At 39.5% G+C, this 23,574-nt stretch overlaps 2 protein-coding genes across 6 annotated transcripts in view; one reads left to right on the top strand and one right to left on the bottom strand.

The window, feature by feature from the left end:
* Window positions 1-3,606: 3,606 nt before the first annotated feature.
* Window positions 3,607-17,792, bottom strand: parp14rs1 (poly(ADP-ribose) polymerase family member 14-related sequence 1). Of its 3 annotated transcripts, XM_047369900.1 has the most exons (18): window positions 17,614-17,792; window positions 17,434-17,534; window positions 16,805-16,835; window positions 15,612-15,896; window positions 15,310-15,534; window positions 12,957-15,205; window positions 12,382-12,612; window positions 11,995-12,216; window positions 11,709-11,799; window positions 11,428-11,574; window positions 9,378-9,440; window positions 9,100-9,276; window positions 8,477-8,695; window positions 6,542-7,156; window positions 6,238-6,374; window positions 5,932-6,106; window positions 4,555-4,853; window positions 3,607-4,451 (listed from the first exon to the last, which is right to left on the bottom strand). In XM_047369900.1, exons 1-17 carry the CDS (start codon window positions 17,786-17,788, stop codon window positions 4,570-4,572), a joined length of 5,427 nt encoding a protein of 1,808 aa, XP_047225856.1. In that variant the 5' UTR covers window positions 17,789-17,792; the 3' UTR covers window positions 3,607-4,451; window positions 4,555-4,569. The 3 variants fall into 3 exon arrangements, with proteins under 3 accessions (XP_047225856.1, XP_047225855.1, XP_047225858.1); XM_047369899.1 differs by having other exon boundaries at window positions 3,607-4,853; XM_047369902.1 differs by lacking the exon at window positions 17,434-17,534 and having other exon boundaries at window positions 3,607-4,853; window positions 17,614-17,723.
* Window positions 17,650-23,574, top strand: part of parp9 (poly(ADP-ribose) polymerase family member 9) — an 18,510-nt gene continuing 12,585 nt past the window's right edge. The window contains exons 1-7 of one of the 3 annotated variants that reach the window (XM_047369904.1): window positions 17,650-17,767; window positions 19,919-20,827; window positions 21,613-21,831; window positions 21,926-22,141; window positions 22,432-22,492; window positions 22,711-22,806; window positions 23,025-23,494. In XM_047369904.1, the coding sequence (XP_047225860.1) occupies window positions 19,934-20,827; window positions 21,613-21,831; window positions 21,926-22,141; window positions 22,432-22,492; window positions 22,711-22,806; window positions 23,025-23,494 (1,956 nt within the window). In that variant the 5' untranslated portion in view covers window positions 17,650-17,767; window positions 19,919-19,933. Of the gene's footprint in view, window positions 17,768-17,926; window positions 18,064-19,918; window positions 20,828-21,612; window positions 21,832-21,925; window positions 22,142-22,431; window positions 22,493-22,710; window positions 22,807-23,024; window positions 23,495-23,574 lie in introns of those variants that run through there. The other 2 variants (XM_047369903.1, XM_047369905.1) reach the window with 2 other exon arrangements.

Genomic DNA, 23,574 nt, shown 5'->3' with positions numbered 1-23,574 from the left:
AATTCATTGACGAAAATCAAGAAGCGAAGTATAAGAAATGAATTACACCTCTATAAGGCGGTGCTTGCTCTGCACACTTGAGCTTGCTCTTAAAGCCCTATATTTTAGTGATAATGGAAAAAATGTCAGTCTCACAACAAACTGATGTCTCCTAGTGACAGAACAGTATTAATACTGCATGAAAATCTGTAATATGGTTGTGTGAGAAACTCAGTTGCAGTACAGTGAAATATTTTGGTGGCTTTCATCTTAGAAATGTCAGGATATATGAACATTAAATGAAAGTTTGAACCTTAAACTGTTGTAGCTGACTTTCCTTCCTCTGACGTGTGTAGCTGTCGACTCAAACTGTGATACTGAGGTAACTGGGTGTTACTAAGAAGTAATTTTTGTATTGGTTATTTAAAAGGTAAATGTAAACAAGTTAACTGTGATGCAGAGCCAAGAATCGTCTACAGCCCAAAACATGAGATGTTTAAGCAGAGAATGTTTGGCTGTACAGGATCTTCTCAAAGAAAACAATTTGGGAGAATCAGGAACAAGAGCTGGTGGCAACATTTCCTGTGATCAATTTACATCTAAGCTGAGATATACACACGTGGACAAAATTGTTGGTACCCCTCGGTTAATGAAAGAAAAACCCACAATGGTCACAGAAATAACTTGAATCTGACAAAGATATTAGTGAATAAAAATTCTATGAAAATGTACAAATGAAAGTCAACATTGCTTTTCAAACATGCTTCAACAGAATTATAAAAAAAAAAAAAACTCATGAAACAGGCCTGGACAAAAATAATGGTACTCCTGAAAATAATGTGACCAAAGGGACATGTTAAGTCAAGGTGTGTCCATTAATTAGCATCACAGGTGTCTACATTCTTGTAATCCGTCAGTGGGCCTATATATATGGCTACAGGTAGTCACTGTGCTGTTTGGTAACATGGTACCAGACTCAACATGGACCAGAGGAAGGGAAGGAAAGAGTTGTCTCAGGAGATTAGAAAGAAAATTATAGACAAGCATGTTAAAAATAAAGGTTATAAGACCATCTCCAAGCAGCTTCATGTTCCTGTGACTACAGTTGCACATATTATTTAGACATTTAAGATCCATGGGACCGTAGCCAACCTCCCTGGACGTGGCCGCAGGAGGAACATTGATGACAAAACAAAGAGATGGATAATACGAACGGTAACAAAAGATCCCAGAAAAACTTCTAAAGAGATTAAAGGTGAACTTCAAGCTCAAGGAACATCAGTGTCAGATCGCACGTTGTTTGAGGTAAAGTGGACTTAAAGGGAGACAACCAAAGAGAACACCATTGTTGGAAACAAATCATAAAAAAGCCCGACTGGAATTTGGAAAAATTAAGCATATGAAGAGAAGAACACTGTCCCTACTGTGAAACATGGAGGAGGCTCTGTTATGTTCTGGGGCTGCTTTGCTGCATCTGGCGCAGGGTGTCTTGAATCTGTGCAGCGTATAATGAAATCTCAAGACTATCAAGAGATTCTAGAGAGAAATGTGCTGCCTAGTGTCAGAAAGCTTGGTCTCAGTCGCAGGTCATGGGTCTTGCAACAGGATAATGACCCAAAACAGAGCTAAAAACACCCAAGAATAGCTAAGAGGAAAACATTGGACTATTCTGAAGTGGCCTTCTATGACCCCTGACCTAAATCCTATTGAGCATCTTTGGAAGGAGCTGAAACATGTCATCTGGAAAAGGCACCCTTCAAACCAGAGACAACTGGAGCAGTTTGCTCATGAGGAGTGGGCCAGAATACCTGCTGAGAGGTGCAGAAGTCTGATTGACAGTTATAGGAATCGTATGATTGCAGTGATGGCCTCAAAAAGTTGTGCAACAAAATATTAAGTTAAGGGTACCATCATTTTTGTCCAGGCCTGTTTCATGAGTTTATTTATTTTTTTAATAATTCTGTTAAAGCATGTTTGAAAAGCAATGTCTGACTTTCATTTGTTCATTTTCATAGAATTTGTATTCATTATTACCTTTGTCAGATTCAAGTTATTTCTGTGACCATTGTGGGTTTTTCTTTCATTAACTGAGGGGTACCAATAATTTTGTCCACGTGTGTAGAAATGACATCCGACCTAGCTTAAATGTGTTCCAGTTCCAAGTTATAAACAATACAAGCTAATGTATTTCTCTGCATTCTATACTTTAAGAACTTTCACAGCATGTTTACAAAACTACTGTGAAGGCATTGGTGAGAGTGCATCCTTTAGCCAATTAACTAAGGCCAGAAGATGAGAACTTTTTGCTTTGTTTATGCATTGTGCTGAAAATCCTGTGCACTGCTGTTTTAAAATGTCAGATGGCACGAGGAAACTAATACTTTTTAAGGTGGTGCTTGTTATAAAAACTTCTGCATAAAACTGGTGCATAAAAAATTCTGTCATTTCCCATGTCAATGCTTTAAAGCTGTCAGAAGATGTGCCTGTTTTTTAGTCCTGCTGCTCATGTTTGTAGAGATGAACAATTTTTATAGACTTCAGGAAAGTCACATGAAACCCTTTGTTATGAATTTTTGTTTTTTTCATTTGAGTTTAGAGTCACATTTCTGAACTCTCGGCATAAAGCGAGTGTTAAAATTGTTTGTGTAGCAGAGCTGACTGAAGCCCTGATAATTTCGGTTGTTCAAATAAAAACACATGGAGCAAGAAGTGGTAAAACATCTGAGATTTCTGAATAACTTTTAGATCATAGAATCTATTATCTATTAGGGCTTTATGGCTTCAACTGTGTATGAATAGACAAATCAGCCAAAACTTACAAATGAACTCAATGGCAGTAATTAGATGGTGTTACCATGGGTACGAGGCACCAGTAGCTTCTTTTTAGGTTAAAGTTACAGTTAGGCTAAGTGACATTAGCAAACCTACGACAGTGTTTGTTGAGTTTTCTTTGTGAATGTCCAAATATTAGCATAACTATTTAGTTGTTTATGGATTACAAGACAGGCTCAAATAATTAGAATCTGATAGACTCAAGATGGAAGCCCTGATAATTTCGGTTGTTCAAATAAAAAGCAGTTATAACATCGTAATTCATGTTCAATCAGAGTGACTTTGAGTGAGAGAATAGAAAGGAACAGACCGACTGTAAATGCAGCATTGCTGTAACACTTGGATTTTTAACCAGTTTGTTTTTTCCATTCTGGGTGCGTGTAGGGATGTCGACATCAGGTGTAGTTTGTTGCTGTTTTGATATGTTGTAATGCTCATACTTTACAAAACAGGTCAAACTCAGTCAGATTGAACTAAAAATGAAATGTATTTAAGTCTTGCCACGGATTCTGAGTTGGATTTTGCGTCACAGCTCTGGCTGTATGTTTAGGATCGTTGCCCTACTCGAAAGTGGACCCCAACCCCACTCAAGACTTTTGTAGCCTCTTACAGGTTTTCTTCCAGGATTATTCTGTATTTAGCTCCAGCCATCTCCCTGCCGAAGAAATTTACAGAATGCACCACCTGAGCTGTAGATCCTTGCAGCTCTCCCAAAGTTACCATGCATCTCTGTTATAATGTGTTATTGCAGAGGACTGAAATGTTTGGCTAGAGTTAACCAGGAACACACAGATGTTGAAAGAAGTGAACTTTATTAAAGCATAAAGTCCTAAAAGCTTACATAGATAAACGCAGAGAAACAAACAGGCGACAAGAGCATAATACGAACAAACAGAAGGATCTAATAAAGGAGTGGCTGAGAATATTAGCTTGTGCTGCGATTACTGGATGAGGAACATGTGCTTGAATAACAACTCCATGCAGCTGTGGATGAAACAAGGAACTTTAAAAAGTATTAAAAAGAATACCTAATAAACACAAAACAAAACACAGGGAGCACAGCAGCATAAACTAAAATATAAGGACAGTGCAACATATTTCAGCTCTGGTGAACCAGATATTTACATACAGTTTGAAAGACAGACAACAATATTTCTTTCAGTGTCTGACAGTAAATCAGACTAATCTTTCCCTGTTTTATGTCAGTTAGGATAAATAAAATGATTCTCTAATTGCTAGAATAATGAGAGAAAACTGTTTTTAAAGAATGCTTTATTATTTTCTTCAAGTCTAGAAGTTTACTAAGATCTTGTACAGTCAAATCACCTGCGTTTGTTCATTTCACATTCTTATATATTTACTGGTTAAGTTTACTTTCATTTTTAAACTTAGAAGTGATTGTTAGTCTAATAAAACACAGTGTTAACTTCTACAATTATGTGATTTCTAGATCAGAGCAGGTCTGTTTCAGAACTCATACATACTGATGTTCAGAGGCTCTAGAGGAGCTCTAGAGGAGCTATATGACATTGCATAGGTAACAAAATGTTTTGGAAGCTCTTCATTTTATCTTTCACTGGTTCCTGCTTGCAGGGCCCAACGTTTAGGTATGTGTGAGACGTTGAAGCAGCACTTTGAGCCTGAATACAAATGAAGTGAATTTAGGGCAAGTTGAAGAAAATATTTGAGGAAAAACAATTAGATTAAGCTTGGTTATTATGTTAATGTTGCTTTTGTATTTACCATTTACTGGGTGAATTATTTGAAAGTAATCAGATACTCAGGATAGGCCTGGGTGTCATGAAACACTATGAACATGCTGGGGGTGGTCATGTTGTCCACCACACTGTCATACATGTCAACGGCAGTGCCCCCTTTGGACGGTGGAGCGATCATGTTTTGCTGTCCCAGGGTGTGGTCTCCTGTCAGCACTCTGCAGAGGTACATTAACTTCTCTCCTTTCTGATTGGGCCTGGAGTAGGTGTCCTGAGCAGAGTAATTGGCATTAACAGCAAAGTAGGCGCCTTTGCCATAACAGGTAGCTGCAAATTAAAGGACAGATTAGTCAGTCTGTGAATTCGTGACACAGTTATAGAAGTTGTCAATAATATTACTTTTTTTTCAAATACTTCAAAATCAAATATATAATTTTTTTATAATACAAATAAATAAGCATAGTACTGCTTATTTCAGTACATATTTAATTAGGTTTTGCCTTAAAGGAGCCAGACTTTTTTGTAATCTTTTAATACTAAGATCTTTTAAAGCAGTGGTGTACAAACCTTTTGTACCTTGGACCAGAATCGCCAAATTGAAAGAACTTAGGAGCCATAATTAGTTTTTCTTCAATTAAAAATGCTAAATAATTTTAAGCATGCAATACTTTAATGAAAAAAAGTAGAGAAGAACAAATAATTATAGGTCCAAAAAGGGTCTCAGATAAAAGGGGTTTAATTGTCTAGAAAATGTTTTTAGTCCATTACCGGTAGGGTGCAACAGTACACAGAAATCACAGTTCGGTACATTTTCAGTATGCTTCAATCAAGAAGAAATACATAAAAATATTTTATTTACACCCGTCAGCAGTGAACAAAGAATGTTTTTGAATTTCTAAAATTAATTAAATTTTTGTATGTTCTAAAACTAAAAGTTGGAGCAGACATAGCCATGCCTGGATAGACAGATCTCCTTATCAACTGCAGAGCGGTGGAGTAAACTGTTGGATTTAATGAGGTTGTCACATTCAAGTCATGGCATCAAACACTCCTACAGTTCTCGTAGTTGTTTGGAAGTAATCTCCAGGGACTCATGATCAGCTGATCAGGTGGAACGACATACAGTCGCTGCAAACCTTATAAACAGCAACTTTAGCAAAGTAATGCTGATCAGGGTTCAGTTTAGGAAACAACTCTAACTTCAGCATTGGTCTGTTGTGACAATGTGGACGGTTAACTTTAACCAACATGGCATTATATCTCACAGATATTAAAATGTTTTACTTGGAAGGCCTCAAAAATCCGACTAAATCCAGAGAAGTTTTTGTTGAGAAGTTACTGACTTGGCAGACAGATGTCGTACCGTCACCTTCTGAAAAGACAAAGAAGTCCCTGAAAGTCTCACCATTTTTTCCTGCGTAGCTTCTGTTGAAGCCACGTTCATTGATGATGGGGACAGTGGCTTCAGAGGTGCCATGGAAGAGCCGTTTGTCATTGTTCTGATGATTATTTCTCACCTCCATCTCATGTTTTTTTATCTGAAGACTTTTCCACAGTGCAGGATTCTGGATCCTCTCAATCTAAGAGCAGAGATAGAAGATTTTAGTAAATTATCCAACATCTTTGTAATCGTGTTTGTGTTTTTCTTTAGTTAAAGGAAAAATCAATAAAAATCCAGGTGATAGCAGGACAACACTACTACTTATGTTACCTTGGTGACAGCTCGGTTACATGTGGCTTTAAAGAGATTTAGGATTTCTGCGTACTCCGATGACCCGGACTGGAGGGGGACAGCATGGCATGTTTGGTCAGCCGGCATGGGATCCCAAAACTCAGGAACATCATCAGCTACGAAAAAGCAAAAACATATCATTGTTGTTTCTTTAGACACCTTTGGAAATAGAAAACTTTTAGTCATTTGTAGCAGACAAATAAAAGTCCAGTAACATCAGGTAAACTGAAGTGAAAAAGGATTCTGATGCTATAAAACAACATCCTATCTATGGCTGAAATACCTTTTAGTTTGTCATTTCGTCTTATCTGTAGGACGTTTCCCTTGGTGTCAGTGGCTGGTCCCTTAGGTAGCTGCACAGTATAGTTTGAGCCCTGGATGGTAACCTTTACACTGGTCATTCCCCTCTCCAACGCATGCTCAAGCTCGTAGTTGTTCACCTGATCAAAGCTCTGATACTGAAGCCCGTGTCGCTGATACTGCCAATCTGCCACAGTGGCTGTTAGCTCCCATTTCTTTTTCAGTTCCTGCTCATTTCTCACCTTCTTCAACATATTCTCTATCTCTCGGCTGGCTCGGAGCACATCTCTACAGAGACCTTCAATGAGGAGTGAGGCTTGGCCGTTAATGATATGATTCTTGATGCTCACACCCATGTTCCTCTGGATGTCGACAATGCACTGACAGTCTGCAGAAGAGAAGTTTAAGATGGCGTTGTCTGTTATGTCCATGATGTCTTGTTGCTCAGATATCAGATCAGTTATCTTCTTCTTGGCTGCATCTACACTGGCCTGTGTGCCACCACAGATGTGAAAGAAAGTAGGGTCGACTTTGATGGTCTCAATATCAAACTCATCCTCTTCCTTGTTTTTTTCAGGACTTTCAGATATAAATATTGCTGTAAGAATAAAGATGATTTAAATTATTATTTCAGACAGAAATCTGATTATTATTATTCATATGAAACAAAGTGAGTACACCCTTCACATTTAAAAAATATTTTATTAGATATTTTCATGGAACAAAACTGAAGATATGCCAATTTGATAATATGTAAAGTAGATCAGTGTGTAGCTTTTATAACAGTGTAAATTTGCTGTCTTCTCAAAACAACTCACCACTCAGCAGGCAGCAAAAATGAGTACACCCCTAAGCGAAAATATGCTTTATTGTGCCAAAATGTTGTGTGGCCACCATTATTTTGCAGCACTGCTTCAACTTTGTTCAACTGGAGTTCACTAGAGCGGCTCTATAACAACATTATCATGTTGGAATACCTACCTGCTGCCCATTGCCTGAAGGGAAGAAACATGCTCTGCTTGCAGCACTTATGCAACCCCAAACCATGTCATTCCCACCACCGTTCTTGGCTGTAATAAGACTCACTTGTCTTTGTACTTCTCACCTGGTTGCTGTCACACATGCTTGAGACCATCTGCACCAAACATGATTATCTTGGTCTCATCAGACCACAGGACATGGTTCCAGTAATCCATGTCTTGTGCATCATCTTTAGATGCGGCGTATGGTCCGACTCCCCACCCCGTCAACTAATGCAGCATTGCTGGCAGCACTTGTATGTCTATTCTCAAAAGGAAACTGCTGAATATGACGCTGAGCATTTGCACTCAACTTTTTTGGTGGACCATGGCGGTGCCTGTTCTGATTGGAACCTGTCCTGTTAAACCGCTGTATGGTCTTTGCCACCGTGCTGCAGCTCAGTTTCAGGTTGTTGACAATCTTCTTATAGCTTAGGCCATCTTTATGTAGAGCAGCAATTCTTTTTTTTTTCAGATCCTTAGAGAGTTTTTTGCCAAGAGGTGTCATGTTGAACTTCCACTGTCCAGTATGAGAGAGTGTCAGAGCAATAACACCACATTTAACACACCTGCTCCCCATTCACACCTGAGGCCTTGTAACACTAACGGGTCACATGACACCAGGGAGGGAATATGGCTAATTGGGCACAATTTGGACATTTACACTTAGGGGTGTACTCACTTTTGTTCCCAGTGGTTTAGACATTATTGGCCGTGAGTTGAGTTATTTTGAGGATACAGAAAATTCACATTGTTATACAAGCTACACACTAGCTACTTTACATTGTATCAAAGTGTCATATCTTTAGTGTTGTCCCATGAAAAGATCTACTAAAATATTTACAAATATGTGAGGGGTGTACTCACTTTAGTGAGATAGTTTTAATCTCCATACTTACATTTTAACTTGTGGCCAATGTTTGTCCAGAAACCCGCTTTATCCTTTGGCCCAGTGTCTTCCCTTTCTTGCATGCTGCTGCAGAAATCTTTTAGCATCTGTTGCTGGAAAATGACGATCCGGATTAAAGTCAGGGAGCTGGACGTGTTTTGGCCGAGCACATCAATCACTGCGTCCAACATGGAGTCTGCCACCTGTTTTGCTTTTATGTTACCTTGACCTGAAAAGGGACAACCCAAATGAGATGCTTCAAATCTGCCAAAAAAGTTATATTCCACCCACAAAGTGTCAATTTAAGACTCATTCTCGAGTGAAAGCAAGTTTACATGTTTCTTCAGTCCAAATCTATACAGTCAAATTCTTTGGATCCAAGATAATGAAACTTATTAAATTTCATTATATTAAATAATGATACTATTTAAATCCAGTGTAAAGAATAGTCCATGTATTAGTTGCTTCATGAATACACATCTTTTAAAATCTGAATTATCTGGAATTTAAGCACTTAAACTTCAATAAGCTGGACATCTAAGTATGCAGGCAACCTAAGATGTGATCATTTTGGCATATGCAAAAAAAAAAGGGTGAATGAATACATTTCTGAGGTCTGTTGGTAAGCCTCACCTGTGCCAATGGCAGGAAATGAAACAGAAGTGTAGGAGTTCTTCACACACATTTGGAGCGCTTCCTTCACGGTCTGGTTTAGTTTTACTGGGTCCGTCTGTCCGACCAGGTGGAGAATCTTACTGCACTTTAGGTTTCCTGGTACAGTCATTATCATGCCTTGGTTGGGCTGGGTACCTGGTGGAGTGTTTCAGTCACAATCACAACGTAGCTGCAGAACTAAATTAACCAGAAACTAAGCATGCTTGTTATAATTGAGCAAGAGTTTCTGTTCTTACCAAGGTACTGACATTCTTCTAAAACAGCGACACCAGCTGCATCCAGAATAGCCTTGGATACTCCTGAGAAGGTAGATAAGGTGAAAGGTTTTAAACCTCTTTTACTATATAAAACATGTCTGTCTAACAATAAATCCATGTTATTAAGAAGCTTAAAGCATGTGTTTAGTGCATTCTGAAAATGTATACCTGGCATGATAGAGATAGACAAGGCTCGGCAAGTATATTTGGGAAGTGTATGTCTAGCAGATTTCAGACACAAGAAATTCAAAGTGCTTTACATGACAAAAAACATTAAAAACAGTGGCATGATTAAGAAAAGTAAAGAAAAATTGGATTACAGTTTAAAATCAATGACCTTAAGGTTTATGTAAAGACTAAACGAACTCTATTAAGGAAAACGTACATGTTTGACCCATTCATTGATGCACTCTGTGCTTTTTGGTCCATAATTTATCTTCATAATATCAAAGAATTCTCCATAGGGAGGAGGTAATTTCTTAGAACCTTCTGACCCATTATGCGTCTGGGTAGTGGGACAATATTCCGTTAAAACTTGTCCACTTGTCCTCTCCGGACCACGAGTCAGAGCCTTCTCGGTGCTCTGTAGACTTTGCTAGAAGAGCCCAGCTCAGCCACGGTCCGTCAGGAGGTGGGGGGGCTTCTGCAGTGATCTGCTTCTCACTGTAGACAGCGAGGTCCGCCTCGCTCAGTTCTATGGTAGAACATCCCAAATCACCTTTAACCGCAGTAGAAACCTTTCTTATAATTTTAAATGTTTAATTTATTTGCAGGACCGTTTATACTTTTATCATTTGGAATATTTTGTCATTTTTGATTTTTAGGCCTTTGGTTAGATTTTGTGTTAATGTTATGCACTTGATGATTTTAGGCCCATATTTTCTTTACATAAAATCAAACGGTTCTCCCTGAGGGGTACGCAACTCCTTAGAACTGTTCTGACCCATTATGTGTCTCGATAATGGTGGAATATTTCTACAGTGGACAGCTTCTCTTTGTGGACAGCGAGGTCCTTTAAACTGTCTGTTCCGAGATGGAAAATCCCGATTAATCTTTATCCCCAGTAGAGACCTTTATCAATATGTTTCAGGTAACGGTTTAAATAGAAGAATCAAAAGCAATTCTAAACAAATGGGTTTTTAACCTGGATTTTAAAGAATTTAGCGATTCTGCATTTTTGCAGTTTTCTGGACGTTTGTTCCAGATTAGAGGAGCAGAATAACTGAATGCTGGTTCTCCATGTTTGGTTCTGGTTCTGTGGATGCAGAGTGGACTGGAAGCAGAAGACCTGAGTGGTCTGGAGTGTTAATAAAACAGCAATAGATCTTTAATGTATTTCGGTGCAAAGCCATTCAGTGACTTATAATCTAATAGAAGTATTTTAAAGTCTACTCTCTGAGGTCCAGGGAGCAGTGGAAGGACTTTAGAACTGGGATGATTTGCTCTACTGTCTTAGTTTTAGTGAGGATGGCTATTGGATCAGCTGCAGTCTGGTTGACTTTTTAGGCAGACCTGCGAAGAAACTTGCAGGAATCAACTAGACTAAAGATAAAAGAATGGATGAGTTTTTTGAGATCCTGTTGAGACATTGGTCTTTTAATGGGATGGAAAATGGAAACGTTCTTCAGGTGATAGAAGTCCAACTTTGTGATTGTCTTTACGTGCCTCGAAAGGTTCAGGTCTGAGTCCATTACAACACCCAGATTTCAGGCCCGATCAGTGGTTTCTAGCTGTAGAAACTGAAGCTGTGTGGTGACTCTTAATTGCTCCAATTTTGGTCCGAAACTAATGACTTTAGTTTTGTTTTTATTCAACTGAAGAAAATTACGACACATCCACACATTGATTTGTTCTATAGGTTCACAGTGACCTAGTGACATTGTATGGTCGCGTTGTGTGTCAGCTGCGTAGTTACGGTAACTTATCTTGTTGTTTGTTACGATCTGAGCTAGGGGGAGCATATAGATATTGAATAGGATGGGTCCCAGGATGGAATCTTGGGGAACCTATTTATAACATATAGATTTACCTGACTTGAGAGTGAAGCTATCATTTGAAGAGTTGATGATGACATCGGTGGTCTCCTTAGTTATATCTCCAGTTACTACCTGCACCGTCACATTTCCCAGTTTAGTCTCATGCATTCCTGAACTGGAGACAACTTTAGAGAATTTGCCTGTGGGTAGACAGAAACCAGACAGAAATAACAATTCAACCATGGAATAAGGCTATTGTTGGGAAACAAAAACTAATATTAAGGCCTTTTTTAAATGTTAATCAAATTACAGCTGACTAGAAAAACCTGCCTACCTGCACTTTGTGAAGAATCTGCGGGCGCTGAAACTGTTACTGAAGGAGCTGTGGCACTGGGGAACTTCTTCTTAAATTCATCAGTGAATACCTGCAGAATGAATTTCATAGATGCTTTCTTATAATAAAGTCATTTTTCATCATTATAAGTTAATTCCAGATATAAAAAAGTACTAAACCTGCCTATTGCTAATTTGTGAGCTTTAAAAACTGATCATGCTGTTCAGTAAATTCTGAGCTGTGGTTTAGCACTTTAAAATTACGTTGATCTCTATTGTTTCATTACCTTAATAGTCTGTGTATCTCCAGGATAAAGAACAACTGCAACCTTCTTGAGGTGCTTGGATTGTCGTTGGCTGCTAAACTCTAAGATTTTATCCATCATCAAGGAGACAACAAGATCTTTCGGAAAACCCAAGTTTCCGGTGCCAACAGCCGGGAAAGTAATAGATGTCAAACAGGTTTTCTCTGCTAGGTCCAAGCAATCTTTAAAAATCCCAGTTAGAGTCTGAAAGACAAAGTGTAAATCAGATTATCTAGAGGTTTTTCTGAAAATGAATTATTTTACAAAAAACACAAGATCAGACCTGAAGTAAATGGCTGATTTTGCTGATACTTGACCAGATTCAGAAAGACGTTTAAAACGTTCTACACCTGATAAAAATAATTGTACCTTTTCAGCAGCGCCTTGGCCATTGTCCCAGTGCGGAGCGATCGCATGGAAAACTTTTTTGCTCTTTAGCTTGCAGCTGTCCGTGACAACAATCTCACCTGGTGTTCCACCAGTTTTCTGGTTATGTACCAGCTGCTGAAGCTTGGGTCCAGCTGCACTGAAGATGGCGTTTGAAATGGCCCCTTTGTTCAATATAAGATCTTCAGCCACAGTGTTCACAATTACCTCTGTCTGAAAATGTGGTATAACACAATTATGACATGTGGAACAAAAAGCCAATAATAATCAGTGGTGTAATCAGTGAGGAGAATATTTCAGTCCTAAGATATCTATTATTTCTCGGTCAGTATTTCTTAAAGCTAGAGAGACAGATGAGTGGGGTTCTGGGAAGCTCTTATCCTTTACCTGCAGTAGATAGCATCCTGAGGCTACTAAGAAAACAGTAAAAAAAAAACTAAACCCTGGTCTCACATTAAAAAAAAGGTTTCCTGTCTAGCCTTTAGCCTCATTCTGCTCTAAGGATCTAACTCTTTTTTTCATCTTTAAATTAAATACTGAAAAACCTGCATATTTACCTTGGAAGTCTCAATATTTCCCTTTTTAAGAACGATGTTCAAGCCCTCTTTGGTCTGCGCTTTGCACAAGCTGGGTTCAGATGGAGCTAGCTTAACCAGCTGAGACTTTTGACTAACTTTGGGGAAAGGGTTTTGTGGTGAAACACTAACTCCATAATTTCCAAACTCCTGCTTCACAGCAGCCTCCATGCCAAGAGTAACATTGTCCTCATTGTCCACCAGATGAATCTTCTTCAAGGGGTTGTCGTCACACCTCTCATCACAGTATTCCTTCAATGCTTTAACAATGGTAACTAGGCACAGATTGAGGGGGAAGCCGAGACCTTTGCTGATGGCAGGAAGAGCCACAGAAACACAGCCACACTTTTCAGCAAGTTCTAAGCTTTCTTTAACAGTTCTTTTCAACTGGGCCTCAGCCTTTTTTGGCTTACTTCGATCAAAAACTGGTCCTACAGCATGGATTAATTTTTTGCAACAAAGCATTCCCCCAGCATCAGTTATAACACAGTCTCCAGGTCGGAGTTTTCCTTTTAAGTTGATTATTTTGTCACAGACGGCCTGCAATTGTGGTCCTGCAGCTGTTGAAAGTGCCAAACCAAGACCTCCATCATGTTTCAAGTCATCAGAAGAAGGATTGACAATAGCATCCACAGAGTAACTGCACAGGTCTGCCTTGGATATCACTATTTCCACTCCATCAGTTGTCTGGATTTTGTAAATGGGTTTTTGTACTTGTACTAAGGCGAAGTCTTCTTGTTCTTCTTTAGAGTTATCAACCAGTTGGACCAAGCAGCCAGTGTCACTCTTAATTAAGGCAGCATACATGGATTCTTTTTCTTGAAAAAACTTCTTGACTCCAGGTTTTGTGACTTTAAAACTATCGAAGAACACAGAAGAGAGTAAATCTGTGACTATGGTCTTGCCATCTATCACAGCAGCTCTACAGCCACTTAGGATAATGTCCTCCTTTCCGAAAGACACATCCACCCCACTTTCCAGTTTTTTCAACCAGTGTGGCTGACTGTTAAGGTACTCAATGATGACATTTGCCTCAACAGCAACAAGTTCTTCAACATGAGCCTTTTGTGTTAAAAAGTCATCTAGTTCACTGCTTACTTTGTCCACTTTGTCTTTGTGACCGGACACTACCACTTGCTGTTGGCGAGTTATAATCTGAGTTCTCATTCCTGACACACTGTTTGCTGTTTCCAGCTGATGGACCAGCTGCTGCCACTCTGGCATCTTCAGGACTTCACTGTCTTCCACCTCAATGTATTGAGATTTCAGCGTTTGGCTTAGATGGTCTTGGGCACTGATTAGATCATTGTCAGAAACAGCAACAAGCTGCACTCTCTGTGGACTGATATCCAAGGCTGCTTTTACATTGTAGGCTGTGAGAAGTGCATCTGTGGCCTCTTCTTGTTGTTCTTCCTTTAGCATGTCAAGCAAAGATTGATCTATTTCTAAATTCTGTCGTTTTAATGCAAACATTGCATTGCTTATCACTTTGGTTGCATCAATAATCTCATCCACAAAGCCAGTTACTTTCAAAGCTTTGTTCTTTTGGTCATATGACATTTTGAGCTCTGGGTACACTTGCAGGAGCTTATCCTGAACACCATCTTCAGAAAGGATGTGGAACATTGATGGTGACACATTGATTTCCTGAGTTTTACTTAATTTCTCCCTTCTGACCCTTTCCTTAATCTTGCTTAGAAGCTCTGAAACGGGTTTCTCAAGTTTGTTGACATCATTTACGAGGCCAGCCACTGAAAGGACCCCACTGCTTTTATCAGGAACTACAACCACATCTTCCTTCTGTAGCTTCTCTTTAACCTTCTGCTCAGACTCCTTCCATACATCTAACTCCAGGGAGAACTTGATGGATTTGAACTTTGACACAGCCTGAGCTAAGGCTGACTTCACTGTATCTGTCCACTCTTTGATGATGGCTTTGGCATCTTTTTGCTTCAGTAATAAAGGCGAGGCACTAAGGCGGACGGCAGACTGCTCCAGCGTTACGTTGCAGAAATGTTTTTCCAAGTCACAACGAATGGCCTCCAGAGCTGCTTTGTTGGTAGTTAGGTATTTTAGGACAGCATTGTCAATGGGTTCAGAGATGGCAGCAGGAAGTTTTGGTGATGGCTTATCTTTACCATAAAGGGCTACACCCAAAGACTCATAAAACGGGTAGACTTTGACTTCTTCCTTTTTTATTTCATGCTTCTTATTTATGACTTTCTTAACACCTGTGGGAAAAAATAAAAAGTTACACCTCACCATTCAACATTGGTAGCAGTCAGTTGAATCACAGAGCAGAGTAAACTGCAATGACGTAGGTCAGCTGAACTACCTTGATGGTTCTTAAATGTGATGACAGCAGACTGTTCAGCTTCATTAAGTTGAACATCTTCCACATCTCCACCTTTACTCTCAAAGTAGAGGCATAGCATATCCACACTGCAGTCTGAAATCCCTTCAACCACAACCTTTACTGTGGTCTCAAGGGGACGGATTGATAAGCTCTTCCTTGTGAACATCCGGTTTTGAGGACAACTTTCTATAAACTCAGTGTTATCTGTGAATCAATAAAAGTAAAAACATGACATTTCAAGCTGCTATAAATGTAGCTTTACTCATAAATGAAAAGGGTACCTATTCCACTCTGGAAAGTCACAACAGCAGATGAGGCGTCAGGAATGAGTTCCAACGTGTAGTCCTGGGAGGCAGTCGGAGAGCTTAGATCTCTCAAAATGTTTTCCACAAGCATTTCCAAGAATTCAAGTGTTAGAGACTCTGGAATGTTCTCCAAAACAGCCGAGGTGGAACACAGCTCCTCATCTGCTGAATCAACATCTTTGCCTTTTTCTCCTGTCTGACCTTCATCCACAGGGCTGTCCTTTTCAGCTGCCGGCTGTTTGTCGGTCCCTGCATTGTCCGCTGTTTATGAGATATAAAAGCTGAATGAATGAGATCTTTTTTTCCACTAAAAAATAATACGAGTCAATCAGAAGCAAAGCAGGTCCATAATCTTTAACTTTAATATGATGAGCTTAGGGGAAAGTATCTATTAACTGCCCCATCTGATTATGACCAGAAGCTGGGTCAAATATAGTGAGAATTTTAGCTACTAAAATGGTTCTTGGTGATGTTTTGTTTAATAAAAGATAGATGATCATTATGAAAATAAGACAAAGAGGTCAACAAAACCATAAAATTACAGCATGTAACTCGATTGGCTATTCAAAGCCTGAAAACACCATTTTGTCAACAATCACTAAAAGGGTCATGGTGTGCATGTAGCATAAATCATCTAGAGTGAAAGAGAAGAAGAAAGTCCAGTTTTACCATGAAGTTGTGGGAAATAGCTGGCATCAGACGTCACAAACGTACGTGTAATGCTAAACCTAACTTAAACCTAATTTAAAACTCCAAACCTTTAAATTAAAATCTGTCTGTTTCTGACAAACTAAAAATATCACCTAGTATGAGCAACTGCAAGTACCTGAGAGCATCAGTGGACATTTACTATCAATCCAGGAGGTAAGTTTTATTTTAATAACTAATAATCAACGTTTGCATTCTCTTATTCTTCTTCATGGTGACTGAGATTTAGATATGTTGTTTCTTTAGGTACATGCATGCAGGTACACTTTTGTCAGAACATAATAACTGATAAGGTCAATACTATATAATATTGTTATTTATTTGTAGACTTATAATTAGGTCACTAGAAACATTTTAGAATACAGAAAGTAAGAAGATTTGGAAATCATAAAGTAAATTGCATCATTATTTATAATAAATGAATTTTATATCAAAGAGCAGATATTTACATGGGTACTTACACTTTTTGTTGCCTTTATCAGATGGATCCTCCTGTTTAAAATAAATTTCACAACTATTTTAGACATTTTTGATCCAGACAACACTGACACGTTTACATTCAGTGTCTAAAATGTCAACTGGTTAGAAAAAGACTTCAGTCAAAGTAATATTTTGCCAGTTAATAAACAGAGACGTTTATTCTGTGAAATATCCTCATACACAAAGTGAAAAGACAAAAGCAGAAAAATCATCAGGTTGCACCCTCTTGGATTTCTGATCAGTCATATGACTACGAGGAAGCAATAAAAGCCCTGCAGGCCCAGATATCTTTACTAGGGGCTCAGAGTTTAAATAGGAAGCCAGGAAAGTGTTCAAAGCTCCACAGCAGGTTAGGTCAGGGTTATTATACATGGTTGCATCAGATAAAGTCATAAATCATAGAAAACATTAAAATAGTTTACAGATTTTTAAACATACAAGAAATAGAAATGCGAGACAAACATCAGCTGCAAGGCTGTCTTCTATTACTGGAAGTAACTCAGGTTAGATCAGCACTCCAATAATTATTAGCATTTAAATACTCCTCCGATCGGATTTAAACCGGTCTGTGACGCAGATTATTAACTAACTTCAACTTTTTTGCGCTCACCGGCTTCTGTTTCCCCTCTGAAGGAAGGCGAACTGTCATTTTTAACACTCCCTGATCCAAACTGATCTGGTGCGCCTCTTTGACCAGGACATTTTTCTGGTCTGAGATAAAAAAACAAACAGGATGAATCCAGCAGGTTTTACTGAGAACTGATTAAGACCCTGACTTTCTGGGACTCACCCTCCTCTCTGCGGAAGCGCAGCAGCACAGTTGGGCTGCCGCACTCGTAGATCACCTCACAGTCTCCTCCGTGAGACTTCTTACTCTGAAAATACTTCACTAACTTATTTTTCAGTCTCGGCGTGTTGGTTTCCTCCAACTCAACCAGAACAGGGTAGGAATAATCCGCCGCCATGGTGCCGGCCTCCCTTCCTCTGTTTGTCTGATCTTTCGGACCAGTTTCACTTTTGTTTCTGATGAAACGAAGAGAGGCCGACGTCTTACTGACGCAACCGCATGGCTTTGCGGGATTGAGGCAGAATGAAGCGCAGCAGGAAGAGGGACATGTTTTTTATCGGTTAGATTGAAGACATATAAACTCGAACTAGCAGTTCAGCCAGTTTGGACTGGTCCACACCTTGTACCAGTTTACTTTCGGTTTCTCACTCGGGACTTTCCACGCCAGGGAAGGTGAGCGCCTCGCCTATATATTTAGTCTATTTTAACCGAAAGAACCCTTTTATCGTTTATGCAATAAGATTTTATTTGAAATTCAGCTAAAGCTGAAGTGAAAAAAGTGTAGTCATTTGTAATTCGCGTTTGGATGTGACTTGACGTTGTCGCTGAAGGCTCGCTTTGAACACCAGAGATGATGATTACAAAAAATGGCGAGAGGAGTCTGTCATGTTTGTTACTGCAACCTGAGATTGAAATATTCTAATTAGTTTGCTCCCAAAGGATATCATAAACATGCCTTACTGAAATGTCAAGAATTGGGGCCTAATATTCAAAGAATAATAATTAACTAAAATGAAAAGCAGCATGGTTACTATAGAATATAGTTATGTTATTCAGCCAGTTTTAGATAAAGTGTTGAGTGCAAGATTTTGTATTTTAGTCATATCTGTCTCCCTCTACTGGAGCAAAATTAAAACAACACTTTGGTTTTAGTACGTACTGGCGCCGGAGTGGGGGGCCAGGGACCCATTGGCTCCCCCACTGTCCTACCCCGACCCACATCAGACATTCTTGCCGGACCCGACTGTGTTGAGAGGCTGTGACTGACGTCACTCTCTCTCGCTGTCTCTGGGCCAGATTTACTAAAATGTTTTTGCCTCTTAAAACCGGACAGCATGGGCAAAAACACCGCAGCAACTTTTACTAACATGCGCAACAAGATCATAAGCGCAAAATAACACCCGCTGTCCAGTTAAGACGTCAGTGTTTTGCGTGTTTTTACAGCCGCAATTCGCAACAGCGCTGCGCACAGATGGCAGGTATGATCGCTCCTGCACCGTTGTGCGTCCTCAGGTTTGGCTCCATCTCCATCAGAGCTGCAAGAGACAGATACTATAACACAGAGAAGCAGAGTGAACAAACACAGCATGATCAGAGGGGTGGGAGACGTAGTTGATCTGTGACTCTGTGAACTCAGAGGCAAGCTGAATGTATCATCAGTTGATAACTGTGTTAAATGGGCATCCCAAGTGTACATATTATCCATCCTTTATTTTGTATATTTTATTTTCTATATTTGCCCTACTATGCTGGGCCCGCACAAACACAGTGCATTCTTGGCGTCCTGAACAGAGGAGCGGACGTCGTGTCCAGGAGCCTCCATCCCGACCTGATCTCTCAGATCTGGAGCAGATTCGACAGAGCAGCAGTTGATCTGTTCACTATTGGAAAATGCGCAGCTCCGCTGATCCTCCGGCTCCTGGTTGGGTTGCGGGAGGAACCCTGACCCGATCTAGAGGTTGCGCTGCGTCATTACGCATGATCCAGCTGCTGATTGTTTTACTTCAGACATTTAGGATTGGCAACCATCGCCTCATTGTCCCATTATGGTTATCTGTAAAAAACATCGTCGTGATAAGGATAAACTCTAGCTGATGGGGTTGTTGGGATTGTTACTTTTGATGTTTGAACTATTTACATAAACATATTTTAAAGCTGTGTTGAATGCAAGTATTGCGTAATGTTTAGAGGTAAAAGTGCACCACTTTATGTGGCTGGTGTACAAAGGAGTAAGGGTAAGAGTTGGGTAAGTTATTACAGTGTGTAGGACTCTGACTGCCACAGATTCAAAGCAAAAAACACTTAGATTTTTTACAATAATGTTTATTGTTTTATTGTTAGCATAATAAATACTACAAAATATTGTGATAAGCATTAAGTTCATATTGCCTATGTCAAATAGAGATAACTCAGTCCAAACGAGGAGTATTATGAGTGACGGACGTCTGTCCCAGTTTTAGGAATGTAATCAAACTTGGTCCTTGTGATGTTAATGGTGTTAATGGTGTGCTGTATGATTTTTCCACAGGTTAATTAAGAAACCATGGCCAGTAAACTGGATATTCCTCTTAAGGACGGGTCAGTTACCATTGTAAAAAGATATGGAGCCATTCTGTGTGACATCATTGACACTAAATTCGGATGTGTGACCACCATCAAAGGTTTGGAGTTAGAGGATGAGAGCAGTACTTCATATCGGAGACGGCCACCAACCATTTCTCCCGAGAAGAGATTTGAATTCGTGATGCGTTCAGGTGTAAAGGTGTCTGTGTGGAAAGCTGATCTCACCCATTTCCATGCTGATGCTGTTGTGAATGCTGCTAATGAGGACTTAAAGCACTATGGAGGCCTTGCTCTGGCTCTGTCCACTGCTGGTGGTCCCTTAATCCAAATGGAAAGTGATGATTTCGTTAAAAAGCGTGGTAAATTACAAACAGGGAAGACAGTTGTTCTTGATGCAGGGTCACTACTATACAAGAAGATTATTCATGCTGTGGGTCCAGACCTGTCAATGAGTCCCTCCAGATATGACGTACAAAAAGCTACCCCTATGTTGGAGAAAACCATCTGGAGTATTCTCAACAGAGTTGAAGAACACCATCTGGCGGATGTTGCCATTCCTGCCATAAGCTCTGGGTTGTTCCACTACCCACTGCCAGATTGTGCTCGCACCATAGTGTCAACTGTAAAATACTACTATGATAACTTGCCCTTTCAGAACCATCATCCCAAAGAAATCTTCCTTGTGAACAATGATGAGCCCACAGTGCAGGAAATGGAGAGAGCATGCCGTGAGATATTCAGTCCTCAGCAGCCCCAAACCTACAGCCAGGCTGCATGGAGAAATACAAGAAGCGCTGCCCACATTCCACCACCTTCAGTCCAGATGGGAAATGTCCTTCTGACACTGAAGAAGGGTAAAATTGAAGAACAAAAAGTAAGAATTAAATAAAAATATTTCCTAAAAAATAATTTAGTATGCATTTCAGTGTGAATTACTGCAAAATTTCTGACCAATGGTCCTTTTTGATAGTCTGCTCGATGAAAGAATGGAGGAGAAATGGGAAGGGACTCCTTTCCTGATCATTGAGGACCTGTATAGTTCTAATAGAGGAGGTTGAGATGAGCTAAATACTTTAGTATAATCAGTTTTATGCTAGTTAGCCTTGCATTGAGTTTAATGCAGATCAGGTTGTACCCGGAAGAGATGTTTGGACTGAATCAACATGAATGACAAAAGTTAAAATGTTCTTACTGACACCGAAAGTCTTCAGATTTGTCAGAAGGTAGACAGGTTGTCATGTTTTCTTGTACAGTTTTTGTGTGGTGTGAGAAAGAGGTTCATGTCTCTATTGCTTTTGCCCAGTTTCTTAAGGTCTGAACCTGTTCCACCATCTGACCCTGGATGTCGAGTGGCTGTTGATGATACTGTTTTATCTTTGCCTCTGCAGCACACCTCTTTAGTCTTTGAGATGTTGAGCTCCAAGGAGCTTGTACCAGATTGTTAATAACCTGCTAATAATCCTGCAGAGCATTACTGCCAGTTTGATGTGCAACCAGAGCAATATAATCTGCGTATGCTTGTGTGCTGTTTGTGTACAAAGACAAACGGATTGGAGGAAAAAACTAGAGTCCTTGTGAAGACCTGTATTTAAAACCGGCTTACTTGACTTTATATCATTAGATGTGGTCTACCTGATTTTGTATTGTTTGCTCTTTCAGACGGATGTCATTGTTAACACTACATCAAGGGACAGAGACCTAAGTGTTGGTAAAATTTCCAAAGCTATATTGTACAAAGCTGGTAATGAAATACAAAAGGAAATAAGGAAAGCTAACGTGATGGGCCATATCATCCGCACACAATCCCACAGGCTGCACTGCAAAGAGGTGTTTCACACTTTTTGCATTGAAAAAGGACTTGATCCAGCAGCAAATCAGGTACATGTCTGTTTCAGAAGGGCAGTAATAAAATCTAATACTATTAATTGTTAAGATTTCTCTACATCTCTGTTTACCTTTTTATGTATTATAGATCTTTTACAATTCTGTTTTGGAGTGCTTATTTACTGCAGCTACACAGCCTTACATCTCAATCACTTTTCCTGCTATCGGCACTGGAGCCCTTGGGTTTAGTAAAGCAGAATCTGCCTCAATCATGTTGCGAGCGTTCTTCAACTTTGCCCAAAGTTGTCAAATCAAAATGGAGATTTACGTCGTCATTTTTCCTTCTGACCATGAAACATTTCAGGTACTTTCCTAGAGTGTCTTTTAGAGTTTCTGATATACAATTATTATGTAAAAACATCTCATGCTTTAAATAGGGATGGTAACATTTACGCATATCAAAGATAGAACAAAGGATGGAGATTCTGAGATGTTGAACATTTTCTACAAGTGCAATTTTAAACATGCTGTGTAAATGTCAGGTGTTAAAAATGTAATGTCAATATTTCAACATTTAATTTTGAAAATGTGTTCTATGTCTGCTTATTTGCATCATTTGTAGTAGCAAACATATCTAATATCTTCCCTTCGCAGGCCTTTGAGAGAGAAATGGGAGATCTCCAGAGACATTTAGCATCTATCAGCTTTCCACTCGGTAATGTTAAAAGATTTCTGTTCATCAGAGACCATGTCAAGTTCAAAATTTCTTGTTTAATCACTGAGTATTTTAAAGTGTTCCTGCCTCTATGTGTTGTATTTCAGAAGTCAGTTAGATACAGAAAATGTGTACTGGGAAAAATGAACTAGTCCCATTAATTAATGAGCTAAAACACCCATCCATTGTCTTCTGTTAAACCTGAGATTTGTCCCCAGAGCTAACAGGTACAGGAGGAAAATTCGGACAAAACTCTCCTCAACAAGACTCCCCAGCTCATTCTGGGGGATCCCAAGGCTTTTCCAGGCCAGAAGGTAAATACAGCATCTCCACTGAGTTCTGTGTCTGCTTTAAAAAATCAAAATATTTTTACATATGTGTACTTTTACAAATCTTAAAAATATTACTCAAATAGAAGAAACAAATTAGGTAAGGAAAAAATTATGCAATACCATTATCACAAGTGCAGCAAAGTTAATGCTTTACACATCGTTATTGAAGCAAAGAGTTGTGTAATGTTTTAATTCACCAGCATCTGGGCCTAAAGATGACTCCTACACCAGCAGAGCTCCAACCCCAACAATCAGCCTGCTTGGTCCTTCTGATGAAACAACACGCGAGGCTGAGAAGTGGCTCAATGACCTTCTCTCTGTACAACTTCAAACCATCGAGAACAACTTCATCTCACACTTCAGCGAGAGAGATCATATGCAGCTGTCCCGTTTAGCCGAAAATGGGTTGCTCATTGAGGAGTTCATGACGCAGGGTCATGCATGTATAGCAATAAGCGGGGAAATGAAGAAAGACTGTGTTGTTGCTGCTTTGAAAGTAGAAGCCATGCTCTGCAAAATCCAAAAGGAGTTCATCTCAGAGGAAGAAGGTGAACTGCAGATGCTGTCTCAGACAGAGCTACCCCCTAAAAGAGATACAGTTGACAAGTCAAGTAAGGAATTCTCACATCAATCTGATGCCTTCATCGTTCACGGGCTCAGAGTAACAAAGGTACAGTATGTTGAAGCATCTGGAGAGATTTTTCAGTCAACCTGCTCCATAGTCGTGTAGCTGACCTTCCAGTTTGAAGC

This window comes from Girardinichthys multiradiatus, chromosome 7, assembly GCF_021462225.1.
Source record: "Girardinichthys multiradiatus isolate DD_20200921_A chromosome 7, DD_fGirMul_XY1, whole genome shotgun sequence".
Lineage (NCBI taxonomy): Eukaryota > Metazoa > Chordata > Actinopteri > Cyprinodontiformes > Goodeidae > Girardinichthys > Girardinichthys multiradiatus.
Note: the sequence above shows the minus strand (reverse complement) of the source record. Positions and strands in the feature narration are given on the sequence as shown.

Bases quoted from the DNA above. Each gene is read 5' to 3' on its own strand.
- parp14rs1 (XM_047369899.1), bottom strand. From the start codon at position 17,788: ATGGCGGCGGATTATTCCTACCCTGTTCTGGTTGAGTTGGAGGAAACC. The intron at 15,206-15,309 runs GTAGTTCAGCTG...TTTTTCCCACAG, and splicing joins CACATTTAAGAACCATCAAG to GTGTTAAGAAAGTCATAAAT. The intron at 9,441-11,427 runs GTAAATCTATAT...CTACCTTCTCAG, and splicing joins TAGCTTCACTCTCAAGTCAG to GAGTATCCAAGGCTATTCTG.